Source organism: Columba livia, chromosome 5 (genome assembly GCF_036013475.1).
Source record: "Columba livia isolate bColLiv1 breed racing homer chromosome 5, bColLiv1.pat.W.v2, whole genome shotgun sequence".
Lineage (NCBI taxonomy): Eukaryota > Metazoa > Chordata > Aves > Columbiformes > Columbidae > Columba > Columba livia.
In genome coordinates, this window is record NC_088606.1 from 28,900,546 (window position 1) to 28,924,396 (window position 23,851).

At 38.6% G+C, this 23,851-nt stretch overlaps 1 protein-coding gene across 4 annotated transcripts in view; it reads right to left on the bottom strand.

Moving 5' to 3' along the window:
- The window catches only part of NPAS3 (neuronal PAS domain protein 3), a 615,994-nt gene that overhangs the window by 511,106 nt on the left and 81,037 nt on the right, over positions 1-23,851 (bottom strand). For 2 of the 4 annotated variants that reach the window (XM_065064080.1, XM_065064082.1), the window contains exon 2: positions 19,962-20,051. The exons of the other annotated variants lie outside the window; for them this stretch is intronic. In XM_065064080.1, coding sequence (XP_064920152.1) covers positions 19,962-20,051 — 90 coding nt within the window. The remainder of the gene's footprint in view (positions 1-19,961; positions 20,052-23,851) is intronic. 4 annotated transcript variants of the gene reach the window in all.

Genomic DNA, 23,851 nt, shown 5'->3' on the forward strand with positions numbered 1-23,851 from the left:
AAGTACACAGATGTGAGTTTTCAGATGTTAATTTGGCTGAGTATTTTTCAGTCAATACAAAAAGACTTATACAAAGATAAAACAGTATAGTATTTTGCCATAAAATCTGAAAATAATTATTTATACGAACCAAAATTTAATTATCGGTATTATTAGATATTAAGCCTCTGCATGGTAATAACAAAAATAATAAAACATCAGCAGAAATTTTAAAAAGTTTTAATAGTAATTCAAATTACATCAGTAGTATTATCAAGACATTAAAGTGTATCTATTTCTAATAAATTAAAGACCAAACTACATGTACATGTAAATTATATGCTTAGTATTTAATGCTATATTCACATACAGTGTATTTTCTGTTCACTAATGCTAGTCTTTTTAATACACAGTTTAAAATATTAGGAACTGTAAATTATCTTGTGTGTTAAATATGTCAAGTACTATGGAAGTGTTAATTAATGTATTATTAAAGCAGTTTTTAGAAGTGAGAAGATATTTTAAGCAGTATGGGTTTCAACTAGAGTAAATGCACATACATTTGCAATGAGTTTAACAACTTATTAAAAATGATCTTGTACTAAATCATATTAAACTTTTTTTTTGCAGAGGTGGGGGTTTTTGTTTTGTTTTTAAAATAAACATACCAAATACTATGCTAGACTAGAAGTACTTTCTCTGTAACATTCAGCCTTGATTTAATCAGATAAAGATGAAAGTGAAGAATATTGCCAACAGTGTTTCTTACTCATCTCACTCAGTTATGCCTTTCAGCCTGGTATATTTTATATGAAGGATATCTTGTTAGAACAACTGTTGAAGGCAAGTCATGTCATATCAACCACACACCATACCCTATGGGAGCTCAAATATTCCAAAATCTATGTTAATATAATCCTGCCACACAATTCAACTAAGGAAATATAGCAGGTTTTCAGTGACATGCAAGACTTCCTATAAGTACCACATTATCTATATGTCTTCCAGAAATGAGGTAAAGCCATAGCAAGGATTATACTAAATCAATTTAGGAGGGTAAATATTGTTAACAAGCACCATAAAATAGCCTAGTAGATGATTCTAATCTCTATTTAGCAACTAACAAGTAGGCTGAACTTCTCAATGCAGCTTCCAACAATATATCTGCAGGACAGCAACATTCTTCGACTCAAGAGACCAATGCAACTTCTCAAGAGCGGGTTTGCAGCTTTCAAATACAAGATTTACATGTGCTTCCACCATCCTTTTTCAAAGTGGATTTCTAAAAAGTAGGCAGCTTCTTGCTTATCTAAATCTTTTTAGTGTATTTTGCCCTGATCATGAAGACTAAGTGCGATTGTTCAGGATGTACAGAATCTCTTTTGGAATACTTCATGCACAGATACAGAGTATTGCAGCTTGTCAGATTTTGAACCTCAGAAGTAATTTAGCTTCCACTGAAAAAGAAAACAGAACGGAGGACAACAGAGGATCCAACAGAGCTACTGGGGCTTATAGATTCTTTGCTACTCCTCTGTGCGACACCCGGAGCAGACTGAAAACTTCCACGTTACAGGGACCAGAAAGGTGGAGACAGAAACAATCTCGGAGATGCTTAATAATTTTAGTAAGCTAGTCAGTTATGAGTCCTTGCCAAGAAAGCCTTGTTTTATTATTTGGGCTAGACCCCAAACCACTTTTATTTTTAAATTAAGAAAAAAACTAAACAACAAAAACTTGGCAGAGTCAAGTCTCCTGTTTAACCAGGCCACTCAGCGGGCTGACATTCAGCTTTTAGACTGTATTTTTAAAAAATATTTTCTCTTTACTGACAGAAGCTGCTATAAAAAAATTTGTCTCGGCATCCAGCTGGTGACTGACAGCAGGCCCAGAGAGACTGCGGTAGGCTTAAGCAAGGGAAAGAGCATTAACTATGTCACACTGGTGAAGTAGTATAAGGCTTACAAGCAATAATAAGGAGAGATAAAAGCACATTCAGGACACATTTCTGAGACGAAAGAATAAAAGAACACTAACGATGCAATAATAGGCATGACATTAAAATGAAAGTCTAGAAACACAAAATAAACAGAAACAGAAAGAAGCTTAAGATTCCATTGTGCTTTCTCAAAATATTTCAACTGAAAAGAAGCAAGTCCACCTTCTATATCTAAAAACTCTTTACATCTTTCAGTGTACTGGAGCATCTGGGATCCCAGTTTTGAAGTCACAATAAGCTTTTTTCCTTGTCTTTGTGTCTCCAAGATTCCAATATTTACATTGATAAAATATTCTGTTTCCAAATATCATTATTTCATTATAGACCCTAAGCAGACAATGGAGTGTTACCAAAATCCTGATATATTTAACCAAAAAATAGCCAGCAGTAAACATACGTAAGCTTAGTATTTAAATCTGACAAATAACGTGTTAGTCTTGTGTCAGATTTGAACATTTTTGCCAAAGGCCTACATTTTTACTGTCCAGGGAAAAAAAAAAAAAAAAGTACTACAACACACTGAGGAAATCTTTCTTCACCCAAAATAACCTTGAAAAACCCCACAGCAAAAATCCTCAAAACCCAGAGAAGTCACAAAACAGTGTTTCACTTGTGATCATGAACGGGGCACTGAGGTGCTCAAAGTGTTCCTCTAGCATGATCTACTTGACTCTGCAACTGACACTGTAATTGACTACTTGCAGAGAGTGGTTATAATCTCTCCATATGCATTTTCTAGATGGATATGGAACTCTAAGGCCTTGTTTTAGTTTCCAGAAATATTATAACTGCAGTCAGCACATGTTCAGCTTATCCAACAGAACCGTTAAATCTGAACAGTAAGCTGGCACATGACAGATCTTCCCTCTGATGCATAACACCACAGCAGCCATGGAAGACTCCTTCTCTCTCATGTAGCGGTTGTGTTTGGGTTTTACTACATCTGTGAACTCTTAAGCCTCTTCTAGTCTGAGAAGGCAGTATCACCAGCTTTTGTGATTTCCCTGGCACTACCACTAGGCATGGGCTTTCCTGGTTCCTCCTCCATGACAGCCTACTTTATTCCTGCAAGACAATGCCAGCCTTGTTCTCCAGTCATCGGGAGCAAAAGCAAAGCGCTCTCACCCTGGGGTTTTTGAGCTCACCCCTTCATGTAAAAGCTGAAGTAAGAGATACACAGATTTTTCCACTGGTTCCAAAAACAAGTACCCTTTACTTGTGCTAGCAAACAAAGTGATAGATAACATGGCCTTCCAGCTTCTCCATCACTCCTTAGAATTGTTTGGGCTTTGAGCAATACCCTCTGAGGATCGCAGGGCTCTCCCCTTCACACCTGCCTCTCCCCCCTCACCACCACCACAGTCAGCCTCTGCCCAGGCTGCTCTCTCCAGCCACATCTCTTCTGCCTCAGCTGACTTTCACCTGACCAGGAACCCTGCCCCTACATCTTGCACAGGTTTCATTTGTCTCAGTAAGCATGTTATCCATCCATTGCTCCCAAGCCAGTGATTGTCTCATGCTCCACAGTTTTAAGTACTTTGAGTTAATATGTGCTCTTCTTTCTACTCCTCCAAGCACTCTTTCTATAGGCACGCTCTGACTCAAATGGGAATGATTTAACTTTCCTATTGTATGTGTTTATGTGTCCCTGAATAAATATATGCCCACCAGTGTAACAACCAAACTCATACCTGTTTGCAGATGTAATTAGCTACTTGGAGTAGAGTCACACAGTGATCCAAGCCCTCCATATGAGCCACACATCCACAGGGTAATCATCCTAAATAACTAGGTAGTTACATTGAATTTCGAAATTACAAAAAGAGAACTTCCTTCACAAATATTCTTTGATCCATATGCTACAGATGTTTTATATAGATTTACTTTGCACTGTGTTGTGACATACACCTAAGAGAGTCTGTATGAGATATAAAATGCTACTGTTCCAATCAGATAGGATTTTATGTACCCAGGAGTTAGTGACTATGCAAGGCAAAAGACAAATGAAAGACCAGTCTTAAGGCAATTAAAATAGTTCAAGGAAATATCAGCTACTATCTAATAAAGACCCATGCATCTCAAGGAAGGTAGATCTTACCTTTAATTTACATTAAATCCAATCTTCCTATGAAGATCTGGAAAAATAATTTCTGAAAAAAACCACCTGATTATTCTGGTAGGAACTGAAAACCAGAAGAGGATCAGTGCTTTGGAAGAACATAGAATACTGGTGAGCCAGAAAGCAGTTTGTTGGGTTTTAAGGACATGGAAGGCTTTAAATGACTCAAAAAAATTATTCAAGGTATCCAGATTTTTTTCTTAACAGTTCTTAAAAGAAGGTGGGGACATGGGCAAGGGAGTAAAAAAAAGCAAAAAGGCTCAGAGAAAAAAATACTCACGCACTGCATACTTATATAAAATGGTATCACATAGTAGAGCATGTTTAGAAAATTCTCTTTTTCATATACAAATCAAGATTTATCATCTGAATAAAACTAGGGTAAGAAAACAGCATTATTTTCATATTTAAATCTGCTTTCAAATACGCTATTAAAAAAGCCACATGCAAAAAAAAAAAAAAGAAAAAAAAAAAAGAAAAAAAAAGAAATGTGTATGCAATAGCATGAATTCTACCACAACATTTTTCCTCACCAGTGTGGTAAATTACAGCTCTGACCTAAATTTTCAAATGTTTATTGAGTGGATTGTTTACTACCATATAATAAACATCGTAACAACAGTATTTATGTTTTAAGTAGTATTTTTTTAGTTCCCTTGCATCTGAGACCATAATCAAATTACGTAGTACAGTTCCCCGATTACCTCCCTGCTTCATTATCCTTACCTGTTTTTCCCCAGCAGACGCTGTTTGCAGTGCCATCTGGAAGGCACACTGTGGTCTCCCAAACACAAGCCTTAAGCCAGGAGAAACATCGTTGGAAGTGATGGGCACATTAAAACCTGTATCAGGCACTGATCTACCTACCCAAGTGCTCCCAACAGCTCTACACAGTGCTGGTGTGTCTGCGATAATGAGTGTACCCATATTTCTAGGGCAGGAGGTTAAGGAATGGTGAGCACAAGCAGTGACAGAGGAAGCTACAAGGATAGCAGTGAATAAATAGGAATATGGGTTAGTGGTGGGGAGAATTTCAGTATCACAACATAAGCATGAAGGGGAGGGAGGACAAAAAAAAACACAGTAATTTCCTGTTTATAGTCACTACTGCATTTGGCATAAAATATAATAATTTTCTGTTCCTGAGGTCATCTTGCTACCTTTATGCGATATGCAATGCCTGTATCAACTCAAACCATGCTCTTCATTCTAATGCAGATGTAAAATTTTACTTAAACACAATAGAGGGCTAATATTTGCATACATTAGATTTGGTCATGCAAGCTGAATTTAGTTATATGTCAATCAAAAATATCTACATGTAACAGCCAAAGCAAGGCAGCCTGCAAAGCTACAAATATGGTGTTGTGAGTACAAACAGGAACACTTATTTGAGATTTACAAACTAGTCTTAGACAAGCACATGGACAAAGTTAAAACAGTAACCAAATGTTAATCTCGAAGAAGCTACATACCAAAATGAATTTGAATGTATTTCACCAAATCACCTATTATCAAATATATAACTATAAACAGATAAACCTTATATCATGCCTTTAGAGTAAACACAGTTGAAACACAGAAAGTAGCAACTCCTAGAGCAGTGGAGCCCTTGTAAAGCCCTCCTACCCCACTGGAGAGCCTGACTTTGACTAGTATTTTCTGCTGCACTCTAACTTGTTGCGAACATCCCAACAGCACAAGGCTTTAGAATGTTCATAGGCAGCAAGGAGTGAGACTGTGCACATGAGGTAGTCTCCAGTAGCAAGTTTAGGGGAGGAAAAACAAATAAACAAACAAAAAAAAAAATAAAACACACACACACACAACAAAACAAAATACAAACAAGAAACCTCCTCTCCCTTGCAGCCATAAGAATATTGCTGCCATGCCACCAAGTCCTTGTACTTAGATGCTTGCAAGAGCTGTATGGCTAGTGCTAATTATCCTTTAAAATGCACCCAGGTGAGGGGGCTCTGCAAGCCTGGAAGCTCAAAGGAGGAGGACTCCACCTCTTTAAACTGTTGCTGAGGAAAAGGGCACTTGTCCTAATAAAAGCCAGGGCATTGAAGGGTCAGCCAATTCCCATATAAAAATAATCTGAACATCTGTGAAACATGACATTTATTCACCTTTCTTATGAATTCTTAAAAGACTAAGAACAGAGTCTCCCTCAAATTAAGGGGGAAGATCTGTTTCTGGTTTTCAAATTAAAATAGAGGTTATCTGGTGTAAACTAGGGGGAAGGATGAATAGTTCATCGCTAGGACTACTTTTACTCTGGTGAAATAGGCAGTGGTCCATGAATGCATCCAAGTATCTATTCAAGAGAAATTAAAAAAACTCGGACTGTACAATAGTCAGAAAAGTTAATGTAATTCTTTACATTCTGGAACATATTTCATTCCATCTAGTGACAAAGTAAATAATTAGATTTCAGTTTAACCTCCAAGAGATAACATAGGCCTGAAGCAGTTGATTTGCTCTTCCTTTGACATCTCACAAAAGACCCATTTATAACTTGAAAGTACACTTAGGGAGGAGGTGAGATAACAGTAAGGCAACATCAACAACGGGAAAACCCTATCTAATGAAGTTAACCTGTTCAGTAAACTTCACAGATTTTGCCTGTTGCACAGTACCATGCTCCCATAAAATATGAATCTATGAGCTGTGAACTTCACAGCCATTCACTCGCCCTCTTTTACAGATGACTCTTGACTTTTCTAGCAATTTCAATGAGACAGTTACCATTGATACTGGACACATGCCTGATGCTCCCCAAGGTGACACAAATCAGAACTGCCTCTCATGCTAAGTCCAGCATGCAGTACAACCATCACCAGTAAACAAGCAGCAATGCAGCAATTGTAAAAGCTTGTTGCTACCCCTGGAAGCAAGGCCACCTGCTATGAAACTGTAAAATGCTCTCCTCGGCATAAGATCTCAGGCATTATGCCTGACCCAGTTATGACCACCAGGCTTTTCACTTTGGTTCTGGTTGAGACATTTTTGAGGGGATGAAAAAAGCTCAGAATACTTTTGGAGAGTTTTTGTTTACATCATTTGATTTCAGGGCAAAGGAGCTCAATTTAGGAGCTCAATTGGGATTTAGTAGGGATAGCACTGTCACAATTAATCAGGCAAATCACACCATCAGCAGGATTCCACAAAGACCAAAAGTGAAATATGTGAAGTAACTTGGAAGATTAAATTTCTCACCCTTAATTCAAGTGTACAACAAGAATACCTCAAATGAAAAAAAAAAAAACAAACTTCATTATATTATGAAAAGTAGGACTGATTTTTAAATGCAGTGCAGCTCTTGAGTCTTTTTATCCCTACGATTATTCACTACAGAGTCATGGAACAACTAACGTCCCTTCAAATGCTACAATAAGACTCTTATTTTGTTGAGCTTTGAAATCAAGAAAAGTGAATGACTAAAATCAGATGAGGTCTGCATTAGAAGCATTTTGCCAATAGAGCAATCTTGGTACACTCCTGTGGAAAAGCAGTAAGTATGTAATCAGCTATATCAGCAAAGGTCTGCTTTGGACTCATACAGGAAATTCACCACTTATTAGCAAAACAAGTAATATCAGTAAAAGAACAGTTTTGCAAGCAAAATAGTATCTGCTATAGAGGTTTCTGCTGATGCGGCTTTCTCCAAGTGGGATACTACACCATTTAAATATGTCTAATTGACCAAGCGACAGCAAAGTATACTATAGACTTGGCTTGTATTCTGCTCTTAATCTTAGCTCAGTATTTCACCCAAAATATTTTGATCATTTTCTGTCCCTACTGAATAACAAAACCCACTCAATTCAACTTGCCAAGCTAGTAAAGTATGAATGTCTTTTTTAGTAAAACAGCCAGCTCAAAATGTAGCATGCAGCAGCATTCTCGAGGCAAAGAAAATACTGCTAGACAATGCAACAGTACATGCTACACCAAAGCACAGTGATGATCAATGCATTGATCAGTATTGGTCACTGACCATACAGGTGATGGACTGCCTGGTCTACAGCCCAGTGCAGGGAGTGTCTGCAGCCCTGGGACTAACAGGCTGTCAAACTCACTGCACCCTGCAGTGCAACTGGTTACACAAGCCCTTTTACAGATTGACAATCTTCACACTGTCTCTCTTTGCCTCAACTGTCTGTATAGGCATGACTAAGAATCCCCAGCAGAGAGTACCCTCAGAAATGGCAGGTTTTCCACTGGGGAAAGGGGGAAGTGCATAGTAGCCCCTCTCCCTGGCCACACGAAGGAGCACATACAGTAGCTTATGTGAGAGGATATGCATAAGAAGGGGACAGCACCAATGTTCCTTTTCCTAATGCTAGGATAGCCTGCTGTCTTAGAGGTAGCAAAGATAATAATAACAGGTAGCAAAGTCCACCGCAGTCACAAGGCTTATGGACCTACTGCCCTAGGCATGCAAATGAGTCACTAGAAAGGGCTGGAAAACTATACAGAACACTTCTAGGCAAGTTGATAATTGATCGATTCATAGAAATTCAGCAGCTCAAGAACTCCACAAAGATGTGTATGGGCCCTGGCTGCAAGTCAACTGTGGAGGAAGCACACAGCAACATCACAGCCAGCTACGGACAGCTACACAAAATTAATTCATTCAACTGCTGCTCTGTTCCCCACAGTCCATTTAACTGACTTTTGTGTGGAGGTAGGGGAATTTCACCTTTTATATAGACGCAGCTGGAAAGACTTTACACACAAATTATTCCCAGTACACATCCTCTAAATAGTGCAGCCTCATTAAATGGTACATGATATAACATCTTAAACTCCTCTGTGTCACAGTCTGCAATGGCACAAACCCAGCATCACTTATGAAACTGTGAGACAAAGTTCAATGCAAGCATAGCAGGCAAAGGTATCTACTTTCATGAATCTCTGACTGCTCAATGAGTAGAAAACTGAAGACCTGAAGTGTGACAGACTTTGTCTTTCCTTATTGTTGATCAGATTTTTTGTTTTGTATTTATGAGAAATTTATTCCCTATTAACCAGAAATTGAGCAGAAAGCCTAATTATATAATCTTTGGTTCATATGGTATTGAGGTATTTTTTTATTTTTAATAACACAGGATTTTTTATACCTAAAAATGACAAACTAAAAATTGCCACCTTCCCATAGCACTCCCAGCAGAAGTATACTCTATGCTTCCGTTGCCTTTTTCCCTAAAATTATCATACTTTTCTTCTTTTTAAATGCATATGCACAAATGTGTATATGAACATGGAACTTAAAGATCATAAGCATCTCAAAAAAATGTTGTATAAAAAAATTTCACAAAATGTAATGCAAGTTGTGTTTTCTGTATACCAGTTTGAGGTGACATGGACTTTGCTAAATTTTTGCATGTTTTAACTGAAGCAGCATTTGTCTGAAAGAGAAAGTAAATCAGTATAAATACTTTAAATTGACTACAGATACTGTTAGCAATAAAAGAATTTTAGCAGAAGGTCAACCGTTTTGTCATAGGTCAGACATTTAGTGATATTGTTGCATCTGGATGTGGAACGTGAGTTGTGTGACTATTGTATCATGAAGCCGTATGGCCAGGTGGGAGAATTAACATATTGCTAAACAACTTAAGCTATGTACAGTGCCACACAGGTCTGCTAAGTAGCCAAGGAAAAAAAAAAGAAAAAAAAGAAAAAAAAAGACAAACACACACACAACCCCCACACAACAACAACAACAAAAACACACACCACCTTCGAAGCACAATTTTGAGGTTTGCTTAGAGAAATACTTTTGGAAGGTGGAGGAAAAATGAGGGACAAAATGTTGTCGAAAAGCTTCATTTCTGGTGAACTCTGAACTTATTTTTCAATAAAACATTATGCTTTATGACCATTACTTTATCTTCTAGTAATTTGAAAAGTAGATTTAGTTCTAAATAAAAGCATCACTTGGAACTGAAATTTAAACTAATTCATTTAATAAAGAAAATTGCTATGAAAGATTTCAGGGATTCCAAAATCCACTTCTTTGCCCTTCTTCTGAGATTAACACATACATTAAATTTGCTAAACATCTGCAAATAATCTAGCTTTGTCTCCAGAAACAGTTTAAAAAAAAAAAAGAAAAAAAAAAGAAAAAAAAAAAGAAAAAAGATAATTCACTAGTAGCCATCACTACAGACACACATTTTCAAGGGAGAATTGTGTTCCGTATTTCAACAGCATCACTATGCAAAACAAGCCTCACATTACTTTAGAGAAAGGCTGCATCCATCTCACACTGCTGCAAGAATGCTCATGACTCACTGCCCCTGTTTGGTTGCAACTCATCAGTGCCGGCAGCCCTAAGTTGCTCCCAGCCATTATCACCAGCAGCTCTGAAATATGGATTAAGTCTACCCCAAGTACTCCGTGCAGAGAAAAAACTCCTTGAGCCCTTTATTCCCTACAGAGTACCTGTGCAGGAGAATAAATCAATGATGTGAAAGAAAACATAAAATCTTTCCCAGTAAAATTTGCAGATGACACAAAAGATAATAAAATGGTAAATACCAGGGAGTTGTCAGTTCCGCAGATTGCATGGCAGTCTGGGCCCACCTGAATAAGGTATGTTTTAACACAGCTGAGCACAAAGCTATCTGTCTAGTAACTAAGAGCACAGATTCCAAACAAAGACAATATAATAACCTAGGAAAAGGCATACAGATGATGGTGGATAATCATATTAATATTAGCCTACAGTGCAATGCCCTGGCTAGAGCAGCGAAAAATATCCTTTGGCATACAAGGAAGTAAAGATGGAATAGTAATAGGAAAGAATTATAAAAATCACTCCCAATGTTGAGACAGAGAATCTCTCAATTTCAAACAGCATGTGATGACAAGGTTCTGGTTTACATCTGTAATCCCTGAGCACCACCACAGGAACAACTAACAGACTACACTAGCATTCAAACTAGAAAGACTTAATTGAAATCTACAAAAAGCATTCAAATTCTGGAAAACTTGCGGTACTAAGAATGAGAATCCTGTGTCAGAGGAGGATGAACAATCACTGAGTTACCACCTATGAATATGTAAATAGAGGGGAAGAACTGTGGAGTATCATGAATATTAAAGGACTTTTTACCTTCTTAATGCTGGTTTTGGTACGTTTCTGCAACATAAAAGTTAGAAAACTCCAGACTAAAAACAAGGTAACAATACTTTAACAATAAGCACATTTCATCTAAAGAGAGGCAGGATTTTCTTTCACCTGAAGTTCTTATAATCAGCATTTGCCTTTTAAAAGAACCAGAAGTTGCAAGATAGTGTTACTATCTTATATTGTTTTTTTAAATCAAAAGATGGTGGAAATTTGGAACTCTACATTTCAAAAGCATACCTAAAATGCTCCAGGATGGCTTTGTTGCTCCAACTTACATAAGCTTTAGGGCAAGTATTAATATTTGCCTAACTCCTTATATTTGGGGGATAATTATTTCCCTTTCCTCCTCCTTCCCTTCCTGCAAGTTGCAAAACAATCATATAAACTGTTATTAAGCCACACAAACTTGTTATCTTGCTTACTGCTTCTCCAAGTAATATTTCAGATACACTTAGCATTAATTCTTCTGTTTTTGTGCAAAGCAGCGAGTTACTCAAAGAGCATGGGAAAAGTGAAACCTTGCTGAATACACAGAGTAGCTCAGTCACAGATAATTTGAATTGATCTCTCAATTTCTGAAACCAGTAACACAACGAGGGGGGGGGGGGGGGGAGAGCGAGAGAGGAGGGGAATGGCACAAAACAAAAAGAACCCTTCATCTCTGAAATGAAAATGAAATGCAAAAACAATTTCTGTAGCATATAAAAAAAACCTGTCTTAACAGCAAATTAGCAGACTGTAAATAATATCCTACTGAAAGGATGTGGTTAAGGAACATGAAGATCCAGCCAGTTTAACATGGACTGTGTGCAAGACATCAAAAGGTAATTGCCTAATTGGTCAATTGACCAATACCAAATTCACTTCAGGATTTAGCTCAGAATAGACATTGCAATTAGATACTGCAAGGATTAAGTGAATCTTCAAAATTTGTATTGAACTATAAACTGAATAGATTTTGTAAATCTAAACATCGCCCTCCATTACTCAGTGGAAGAAAATTTTCAGGTTAACATGAATGTATCGCACCTATTCTCTATTCAGACTACGTTCCATTAAACTCAAAGTAGAATTTTAAAGCCAGTGCAACATCTGTGTCATAATAGAAATATAAGTATGACGATTTCTGTTATTGAAAAATTATATTTTGAGTGCTGTTGTCCCAAAAGCTCCAATCAGCCAAGGATGATCTTTCAAGGTCCCTTCTAATCTCTAACATTCTGTGATTAGCTGTTCAACTTAATGCTGGCCAGTGATCATTAATCATTTTAATGTGTCACAGCTAATCTCGTTTCTTACCCATAGAAAGCCCACTCTCTTATGTTACGTGTAAGGAGATGTCGGCTCACTTTTGGATGTCTTATAAATTTGGCCAAAAACTTCTTTTTTTCTTTTATTTTTCTTCCTGCAAAAGACATCTAAGAACAGCTCAGCACAGAGAACCTGCAGATACGCTCAAAGCTACATAAAGGTGAGAGCAGACATAGGAAGCTGTAACAGGGATAAAGTTTTGCCAGGTAGCCTCCCACTGAGGCTGTAGGAATCAAATTATTTATATTAAAAGATATGTTACTTGCCCTAGTAGTGGCTTTTCTTCCATTTACTGATAGAGAATGAATTAGTCTATTAGCTTTCAGTATTTTCTGAAAAGACATCAAATTTATGAAGAGGAGATGCATAGAATCTTCTTCAACTACACTTATTAAATTCACATTGCAAGGAGAAAAATCAAGATGTGAAGTGAGGGAACCCAAAGAAAGACCCACTGTGCAAGGAGATGGAGACCTCTTTCCTGTTTTACCAGAGCAGATCAAACTAGTAGCTTCTTCAACATATTATTTCTTAGATTAACCCATAAACATGGGATACTAACTCATCGTTAGAAAAAAAGCTCGTGTACTCTATAGCATTAGCATGAATGACAGCCCTGTTGGACAACAGGTTACAAATTTTACCTGCAGCCAAAGTAATTGTTTCAGACTACTGTATCTTTTCCTCAGTTATATGCTATCAGATGAGTCAGGATGCACAAGTAGTCTGAAAAGTCTTATGTCTTTTAAAGTAAATTTATGTGCAACACCGCCAGTAAGAAACAAAGAGATGGAAAAAGCTAACAGCATCTCAGCCATTCTCTGTGCTGCTTAAATGGCCATGCTGACCTGAGCCAGCAGGCCCAGCTGCAGAGGAGCCCAGAGGGGCATTTAACCCACCTTCATGAAGGTGGAAATCTCCATCTGGAACTATTAGCTCCTCCTCTGCAGGTCTTTTACTGCTTGGTCCACATTAAGGTGGTGATGAGCACTGGAGACTACTTCAACAACCCAAAGAAATCCTTCATCTTCCCCTGTTCTCTACTGATCAGATGCCATCACTAGAAACCCTGGGAGAGCTATTTGAACCATTAAAACATCTATATTCTTGTTTGTGTTGCTTACCAGGGCCACAAGATTTCTTTGGCATAAAAAGCAATTCTGTTTTTGTTTTATCCACTTGAGCAATAAATCTTAATTTAAACCTTAGAGGCTGACAGGAATTGTTAAGCCTTGTGCCTCCTTTTCTCAGTTGTACAAATATTTATGGTTTTGAGTCAACACATAGTCTTAGAGGAGATTACTTCTGTCTGTTAAGTTTGGATCTTTTGAGCCTTTACAGGCTCAGGATGAGCCCCTGCTGGACCCGTTGCTTGTCAGGAGAGGAGGACTTGTGGGTGATGTGATGGTTGGAGCCTATCCTGGGCACAGTGATCACAAAGTGACAGAGTTTTCTATTCTCAGAAAAGTAAGGAAGCTGGTTTGCACAACTGCTACCTCAGACTTCCATTGGGCAGGCTTTGTTCTGTTTAGGAGTCTGGTTGACAGACTCCCTTGGGAGGCAGTCTTGAAGGGCGAAGAGGTCCAGGAAGGCTAGACATTCTTCAAAAATCAAATCTTAAAGGCTTAGGAGCAGTCTGTCTCCGTGTGCTGAAAGACAAGCTGGCAGGAAGACCAGCCTGGCTGAACAGAGAGCTTCTGCTAGAACTCAGGAAAAAAGAGTTTATGAACTTGGAAGAAGTAGCAGGCAACTCAGAAGGACTATAAGGTTGTCACAGCATTATGCAGGGAGAAAATTAGAAGGGCCAAAGCCCAAATAGAACTTAATCTAGCTGCTGCCATAAGAGACAATAATGTTCATAAATACATTAGCAACAAAAGAAGGACTAAAGAGAATCTCCATCCTTTATTGGATGAGGGAAGAAACATGGTGACAAAGGATGAGCAAAAGGCTGAGGTACTAAACACGTTCCTTGTGTCAGTCTTTAACATTAAGACCAGTTGTGCTCCAGGTACACAGCCCCCCTGTGCCAGAAGACAAGGACAGAGAGCCAAATGAAACCCAAATTATCCAAGGGGAAATGGTTAGTGACCTGCTACACCACTGAGACGCTCAGGTCTATGGGGCTGGATGAGATCCACCCAAGGGGTCTGAGAGAGCTAGCGGAGGTGCTTACCAAGCCAGTTTCAATCATTTATCAGTAGTTCTACCTAACTTGGGAGGTCACAGTTGACTGGAAATTGGCAAACATGACACCCATCTACAAGAAGGGCTGGATGGAGGATCCAGGGAATTACAGGCTTGTCAGTCTATCCTCAGTACCAGGGAAGATTACAGAGCAGATCATCTTGAATGCCATCATGTGGCACATAGAAGACAACCAGGCGATCAGGCCCAGTCAGTATGGGTTTATGAAAGGCAGGTCCTGCGTGATCTCCTTCTGTGACAATGTGACCCACCTAATGGATACGGGAAAGGCTGTGGGTGTAGTCTACCTGGACTTCAGTAAAGCCTTTGACACTTTGCTACAGCATTATCCTGGAGAAACTGGCAGCTCATGGCTTGGACAGGCATACTCTTCACTGGGTAAATAACTGTCTGGATGGGCAGGCCTAAAGACTTGCGGTGAATGGAGTTAAATCCAGTTGGTGGCCGGTCACAAGTGGTGTTCCCCAGGGCTCAGTACTGGGGCCAGATCTGTTTAATCTCTTTATCAATTATCTGGATGAGGGACTGAGCACACCCTCAGTAAGTCTGCAGATAACACCAGACTAGGTGTGAATGTTGATCTGCTGTAGGGTAGGAAGGCTCAATAGAGGGATCTGGACTGGCTGGTTCAATGGGTTGAGGCCAGCTGTATGAGGTTCAAGAAGGCCAAGTGCCAGGTCCTGCACCCCAGGCAGTGCTACAGGCTCAGGGAAGAGTGGCTGGAAAGCTACTTGGCTGAAAAGGATCTGGGGGTGTTGATTGACAGCTGGCTGAATATGAGCCAGCAGTGTGCCCAGGTGGCCAAAAAGGCCAACAGCATGCTGGATTGTATCAGGAATAGTGTGGCCAGCAGGACTAGGGAAGTGATCAGCCTCCTGTACTCAACACTGATGAGGCTGCAGCTTGAATGCCCTGTTCAGTTTTGGGCCTCTCACTACAAGAACAACAACTCTCTGAAGAGAGTTCAGAGAAGGGCAACAAAGCTGGTAGAGAGTCTGGCACAAGTCTGATGAGAAGCAGCTAAGGGAACTGGGGCTATTTAGCCTGGAGAAAAGACCTTATTGCTCTCTATAACTATCTGAAAGAAGTTTGTAGTGAGGTGGGTGTCAGTCTCTTCTCCAAAGTGACAAGCAACAGAATGAGAAGAAATGGCCTCAAGTTGTACCAGATGAGGTTTAGATTGGATATTAGGAAAAATTTAACCACAGGAAAGGTTGTCAATCATTAGAACAGGCTTCCCAGGGAAGCGGTTGAGTCACCATCCCTAGAGGTGTTCAAAAACTGTGTAGATGTGGCACTTGAATACATGGTCTAGTTGTTGACTTGGCAGTGTTACGTTAATGGTTGGACTCTATGATCTTAAGGGTCGTTTCTAACTTAAATAATTCTATGATAATGCACATAGGATCCAGGCACCAAACTGAGAATTTCCCCTCATGACCTAGGTGATACTCTGAAGGGACACTTTATGAATGGAATAACTTCCACGCTGAAAACAAAACAAAAAACAAAACAAAAAAAAAAAAAAAAAAAAAAAAAAAAAAAAAAAAAAAACAACAACACACCAAACCCTGAGATATCCTATACTTGTACATGCCAGAGACTCTCTGCAGAGAAGCAAAAAAAACCCTATTCTTGACTCCTTGTGAGTAGCAACAAATAAAACCAGAGCATGGGCAGGGAGCTGTGCTCCTCTTGGGCTATATCTGGAGATCATCTACCCAGGCTTGGTTCATTGTTTGACACTCCATAAAGGTGAACAAGAGTGCAAATCCTAGGTGTCTGAGCAAGCAGAAGAAGGATTTTCAACCTGGGCAAGACAGAAAACGTTGACAGCATGAAGTTGCTAGAAATGAAGGAGAAAATACTTCTTTTTGTTGTCAATTTTCTTTGGCATCTCAAAAAAAGAGCCTGGATGTTCCTGGCTACAGCTGTGGGAACCAGAAGATAAAAGGGGAAATATTCAGGAGCTGATGGACAGCTGAATTCCAGGCCCATAACTGACAAGCCTCTAGTTTTACTTCCATAGCTCAAGATAAGTTATCTACTTAAAAAAACAGAGTGGTAAAATCTTTTAAGAACGCTTTGTGTGTTAGTCTCTACTGCTAGTAAACACAGAAACAATTTGTAATTATTTTCAAATTTACTTTAGAGCGTTTTACAAAGCATATTTACCTGTTAAACCATGGTGGTGGACAACGGGGGCGGGGGGGGGGAAATCTGTTTTTTTTCCAACAGCTTTTAAAACGGTGTGTTCCACTCTGTTCCAAGCAGGATATCTAGCAGCAGCTAAGAGACTCAATTGCAAGAGGATCATAAATAGACTAGAGGAATTTGTACTAAAATATTTATTATTTTGCCTATTTTATATACATTAGCTAATGTAATCATTAGTCCAGCTCCTCAGGAATTTGTGTTGCGAAGCTTTTACAATTGTTTCTTTTAATAGTACTATAATATACTTGCCAATCCACACTTTTAAGAACTCTTACAAACTCTTATTTCTCGTATGTATTAGCACTAATATTTTACTAAAGAGGTTATTTCCTCATATGTTTTCTGAGAAGTATTTTTGGATTAGGAGGTCATGGCGTGATCTTTTCAAATTTTTTACAAAAAGGATCAGAATATCTCAATTTCAACTACTAAGTAGCTTTACACAAAGTACCTTCAGTAGTTACATGGTTAAGCATAAATCCAGAGTAGGCTCTCTGCATAATACTTCTTTTAATTCTAAAATAGACTGGAGAAAAAACAATCTAGCTCCCAAATCCACGATTTTGTGTCCTCTCCTACTCTGCACAGCCAGTCCTTAAGATTCCTTTTAATTCTCAGAATAAGTAGTTCACTGTTTTGTGTCCAGCCCAGAAATTATCCTACAGGAAAAAGGAGGGTCACGCAGCCCTTTCTGTTTACCACTAGCAGCCTTTTAACATCCATTCTCTAATCAAGGAGAGACTGAGCCTGCATAAGATATGCACATGAACATCTAGTACCAAACATTCACATGTCTCGTAGCACTAAGTATAAGCTTTAAAAGCGTCATGAAAAGAGCCTGACTTTTTTTTTCCTGATTAGTGAGAAGTTTTCAGTAACCTGTTGTTATATCATTGGAAAAAAATTACTGCAGGAAAAAGTACCAAAAACATCAGTTGGGAAGAAGACAGAAATAATACCTCAGAGAAGTCAAATAGCATGGAAGAAGCAACCAAGAAAAAATTTCACTAATCAAAAAGCTTTCCATATTTTCTGGAGGACGACCTAGCAGTTAGTTTTCCAAAATAATCCATGGTGTTTTTCTACAAGTGAGGTAAACTGGGGTATAATACTTCAAAATTCACATTCCAGTATGACAAAACAGATGTCAAAACCAACACTTTCATCACCAGTCCAATTTTTTGATTTTCCCTTTTATTTGAAAAGCTACTTAGCCAATGCCTATTTGCAATTGTATACCTACTTCTAAGCAAACATCTACTATGCCATTTTGTGGTCAGCACAGCTAGTTGTTTTTAACTACACTGAGTATAAATCCTACTGAATTTTCAAAATTGTAATCAAATATTTTGCAGCATTCAGAGTGAAGCCATCACTGTGTTTAACACTCATGACAAACTGTGCCAAGTTCTTATTTCCAGAAAGTTTCAAAATCTTGAAGTTGTCGTAAAATCTGGTATAAATAGTGCACAACAAATCTGCTTCATACATTTAAACAAATGAATACATTTTAACGATTACTGAACTAGTGTTACAAAAAAAAAGTAAAACCACTGAAGTTAAGTTCTATGGTGACATTTAAAACCATGCTAGATCTAGACCGCTTTAGTTACCCTGGACACTACCATTATTTGGAGACATAGAAACAAAATGATATAAATTCAAGAAGTTCAAGAAATATTTTTAAGTCAGTGTAAAATCATGAATAAGTCATATCTCACACCAAAAGTAGCCATTCACAAAAGAGCCACACAAAAGGGCAGATTTTCATTCTGGGTCACCAAGTTACACTGATGCTGTAAGTATATTGATAAATCTTGATTTTTCTTTTCCTCTGACTTCCATAAACCAAAAAGATAGTCTTTCTTCATTTACATTGAATTAACAGCTTTTCCTGATATGGTTGTACTCATTGCTAAAAGAAAAGATTCAAGAAACAAGCAGCAGGTTATGGAATAGAAAGAGGGGATGGGAGAATGATCTAAAACATTATAATGAGTATGACTGCCTTGCCAAAGAAACATGTTGTTGCAATGCAGATTACAAGTGATCTTTACAAGTTAAAGGGGTTTTGGAAAATGAAAGCTTTTATAAATAAGAGGAAAATTATAACACTGGGATACAAAACAAGAATATAGATGGTGTGAGAAGTAAATACTAAGTAATAGAAAGCAGTTTCAGAATCCAGTGAAATAACAGAAAATTCACAATGCATTTACAATATATTCATGCAAAATTATCTACAACACATCTGTCAAATGTATACTTTCAAATTCTATGCAAAAATAGATTATTAAATCATTACTACAGTAAAATAGAAACATCACTGATTGCAAAAACAACAGAAGTCAAGCACGTTTCATTTGCCTGTCCAGAGCAATAGCACTTTTGTCAGAAACACCAGAAACAGTCTGGAGTTATGCACAAAAGCAGGCGCTGTTAGGGCCATGGACAAAGGCAAATGACTGCAAAGCAAGAGGACTCAACTTCAATTTAACTGTCCTGTAAGGTACATGCTAATTAGCTGCAAAGCTATGAAATCCTAGCTAGCATGTTAAGTCTGCTACATGACAGTATAATTTGACTTCTTAAAGGATTATGCAAATTACAACTCATCATTCCATTACACGTCTGAAAAAAAGTGACAGCTAATTTATACATAACACACCTTTCAAATCCCTAAGATGTGAAGCACCTGTGCAATACATTTTGCCTAGATTTTCTAGTGTATACATTCTTGTTTATTGCACTGTACAAAAACATATCTAAGAGATTTAGTAAAGTCATAGGGGGTTTCATTTGCTTTTTAGCTTTTAGAGCACAATCCCAAAGAATTAAACAACATATTTCTGTCCCTGCTCTAGAGGTTTTGCACACAAGTAGAAGTGTACGGTTTCAACACGTGTAATTTCTGAATAGCGGGACAGCACGAGCACTAAATGCACGAGCTAGAGGCAAGACTCACACAGATTTCAACATACTTCTGGTAGGTAGATTCACAGTAGATTCCGTCATATCGGTAGATTTTCCTACATTCTGATTGGTTGGGCAGAGGATGCTGGACAGTTATTCTGTAGAGGCATCAAAAACAGATAGACATGACTAGAGGTTCTCTACAGGTAACTGTAATGCAGGACAAATCAGTATGTTGAAATTGATTTTTTTTATTTTTAAATTAAACACCTTTCTGGTCTCTTTACATTAACTGCCTTGTGCACATAACATCCAGAATTTTCACTTTTCAAAATTTGCACTGAGAGTAAACTAAACTTCAGTTCTCCACAAGAACAGTATTTTTTTTCCCCATCAAATACAAGTGGAAGTGGTAAAGAATTTAATGAACCAAATTGATAGTTCACATAGTTTGTGCATATACAATAGTGCCTATAAAATTGATTATTTATTGTTTACTGTTGCAATCCTTCCACAGGCAGAACATCCATTTACATCAGTTGGGAGTTTGTCCAGACAAAGACCAAATAACCCTCCAATTTAAAACGTCAACAGCGATTCTCACATTTGCACAGAATGAGGATGTTGTGGCATTATAAGGACTGTGATTGAAGGCGCTCAGCACCATCTGAATAATGCCATATGTTCTCAGATCAACTGAAAGAAAATGAAAGTGATTGGCAGCAATCAGGAGGTGTGCAGCATCTTGTAAAATCAGGCCCTAAAAGATTTGTCAATCATTCTATTATTCATCCCTCCCCAACTCCCTGTTAGCAGAAAATATAATTTGGCTATAAAAATTCAATGTTGTTTTTAAAATATACTTCGGAATTGCACACAAAACAGTACCCACCAATTTTCTCCCCCCCGCCCCCCGCCTTCTCTGCAATAAAAACACATTTGACATGCTTTTGTATCTTCCACAAATTAATATATTTTTGCTTTTAATATAATGGTAGTACACTAGAGTAAGTACAAATTATTTGAGAAGTTTTACATTTTTCAAATGTAGAATTTTAGGTTGTGAATTTTTTAAAAATAAATATTCTTCTCAATATAGTATTTTTTTATTACTTTGTTTTTTACATTATAATATCTATATAGCTCTAAGCTACTCTTGTGTTTTAAAAAATCACATATTTGTGTCAACAGTAATTTAAGAGTGGAGATTTGAGAAAAAAAATAGTATCATTATCAAGCAACAAGCTTTACAAGAAATGGAAAGTTATGTATTGTGGAAACTGAGGGCTTTCCTCCTAGACTGCACCTACACAGAGTGGCAAGCACACACATCTTCATGTCTCAACAACCGTGGTCACTTGCTCATTTAAATTGGAAACCTGGTTTGAGCATCTGCCTCAGCGCTGACTTTGGCCCATGGGAACCCACATGCAGGAGGGAGGAGACAGGTACCTCATGATGGCAGGACCAAACACCCCCAAGTCCTGGGATACTCCTGAATTCACTGATTAAGGCATTGCCAGAGAGACTTAATTTATTGTGATATCCAGTGCCTTTAAGTTAGATGCCTAAGCACCATATAGTGTATGACGAGAGCCAAGTATGTTAAAATAGGATTTGCAAGACAAGTACTACCTGCAGGGTAGATAGTGCTCTGCTCTGCACTGGTGTGGCCCCACCTGGAGCACTGTGTGCAGTTCTGGGTGCCACAGGATAAAAAAGATACTAAAGCTACTAGATAGTGCCCAGAAGACAGCCATGAATCTGGTAAAGGGTTTGGAGAGTGGGCTGTATGAGGAGCAGCTGAAGTCACTGAGTTTGTTCAGACTGGAGAAGGGGAGACCTCATTGTCTCTACAGCTTCCTCACAAGGGGATCAATGACAGAACCCAAGGGAATGGCAGCAAGATGTGCCAGGGGAGGTTTAGGTTGGGCATTAGGAAAAGGTTCTTCACCTAGGGTGTGGTAGAGTGCTGGAACAGGCTCCCCAGTAAGGTAGTCATGGCTGCAAGCCTGACAATATTCAGGAAGAGAGTGGACAATAATGCCTTCAGACACATGGTGTGAACTGTGGAGCTGTCCTATGCAGGGGCAGGAGTTGGACTAGATGATTCTTGTGGGTCCCTTCCAACTCAGGACATTCTATGATTCTAGGGAACCATGCAAGTTATGGAAAAAAAAAAGTCCATAACAAGAGAGTTTCTTCTGTGTTGTTTGTGCCCAGAATACACATATGCTTCAGTCTGGATGACCCAGAAATGCCCACGCCAAAGCAAATTCAAGTCTCAAAATCTTCAGTGCACTGTCCCATTGGCTGACCCACACTTCTTTGACTCCCTCCTGGCCTCCCACTTCCTGCTCCTTGAAACAAGACTAGAAGAGATGCCAGGTTTTACATGGCTTCAGAAAAGACATGAGAACTAGGCTCTCCATGCCTCTCAGCCAGAGGAGATTCAAACATACATGCCCCACAGCTCCAAAGATTACCACAGGCTCCTTGATAACCACTGTTCTAAAGTAAGCACATGTTAACTCTTCCTGTTAAAACAAGGATACTTTAAAAAAAAAAAAAAAAAAAAAATAAAATCAGTACTCATTGGATGAAAGGGAGCCAGTGAGAGCATGTTATATTAAGAGTCATTCAAAAATGCATAAGCAGTCCTTGTAAAAACTATCAGAATCCTTCCCAGATGAGTGCCCTCATCACAGGGCTTCAGAATTATGCTCTCTCTTCCACTGGTTCTCTGGCCAAATGAACCTTGAATAGTAATACTGATTATTGCTATTACTTGAGTAGTTAAACAAGTGGAGCAGAATATGGCTTAGTCCAGAAAACCTTTAATCTGAAACAGTCACGCCCTTCTGCTGGGAAGAACAGCCTTGTGATGAAATAGGTCCTAAATAAGTATGCACTGCACCAAGGTAGTGCAGCATACCAACCAGCTGGCATTTGATTGTTTGGGGTTTTTTTGGTCTTTTTTTCAAATGGGTGACAGACAAACTGAAACACAGGAAGTTCCATCTGAACATCAGGAAACACTTTTTTGCTGCAAGGGTTACAGAGCACAGGCACACGTCACTCAGAGAGGCTTCGGAGTCTCCACACATGGAGAGAGTCAACCTGCTTGGACAACCCGCTCCAGGTAACCCAGCTTCTCCAACCCAGCGGGGTTAGACAAAAGATCCCTTCCAACCTCAACCATCCTGTGATTTAAGCCCAGATCAGAGCTCTGGACTGTGAATCATAATTTTACATTACAGCAAGCCAGAACTGGGTGCCACAGCCAAAGACAGGGAAGACACTTGAATATAGAACTGTTTGTTTGTTGTTTGTTTGGGGTTTTTTTTTGGAGAGTGGAGAGCATGTGGGGTGTTTTTTGTTTTGTTTTTAAGCTAAGCAATATATGAGGCTCTATACACAAGATAGCAGCTGCTGTTGATCATAGTCTGAGGGAAATAAATCTTCCTTTGCACTGTATAGGGCTGGATTCCACTTAGGGGCCAAGACCCTATGGTCTTTTTTGGACCCAATCCTTACTCAAAGCTTACTAACAATTTCGTTTAAAGAGTTATTTTATTCTACTCCATCCCCACTTTGCTGCAACAGAAACAATGTTAAAAAAAATAAATCATGCTCCAAAACACTGAGACGAATAAGACATCAATGTAAATCTCTTAAAATCCCACTGACTTCATGAAGATTGTGTAGTATCTAAATTAACAGAGAATGGGGCCTATTGTGCTTAACCTGAACCAGCAAACAGTCCTGAGACACTGTGGAATACGTATCAAAGTGCACACCAGGTTTTTAACTATGCAGCTATCACCTAGAGCAATTCTTTGGGGGGGGGGGGGGAAGTCATATTTTCTTGTATGACATTTGGTTTTTATTGTTAAGGATCATTTTAGCATGGTAAGTACATTTCCATAAATGGACTTTTGTGCTGAATAAAGACTAT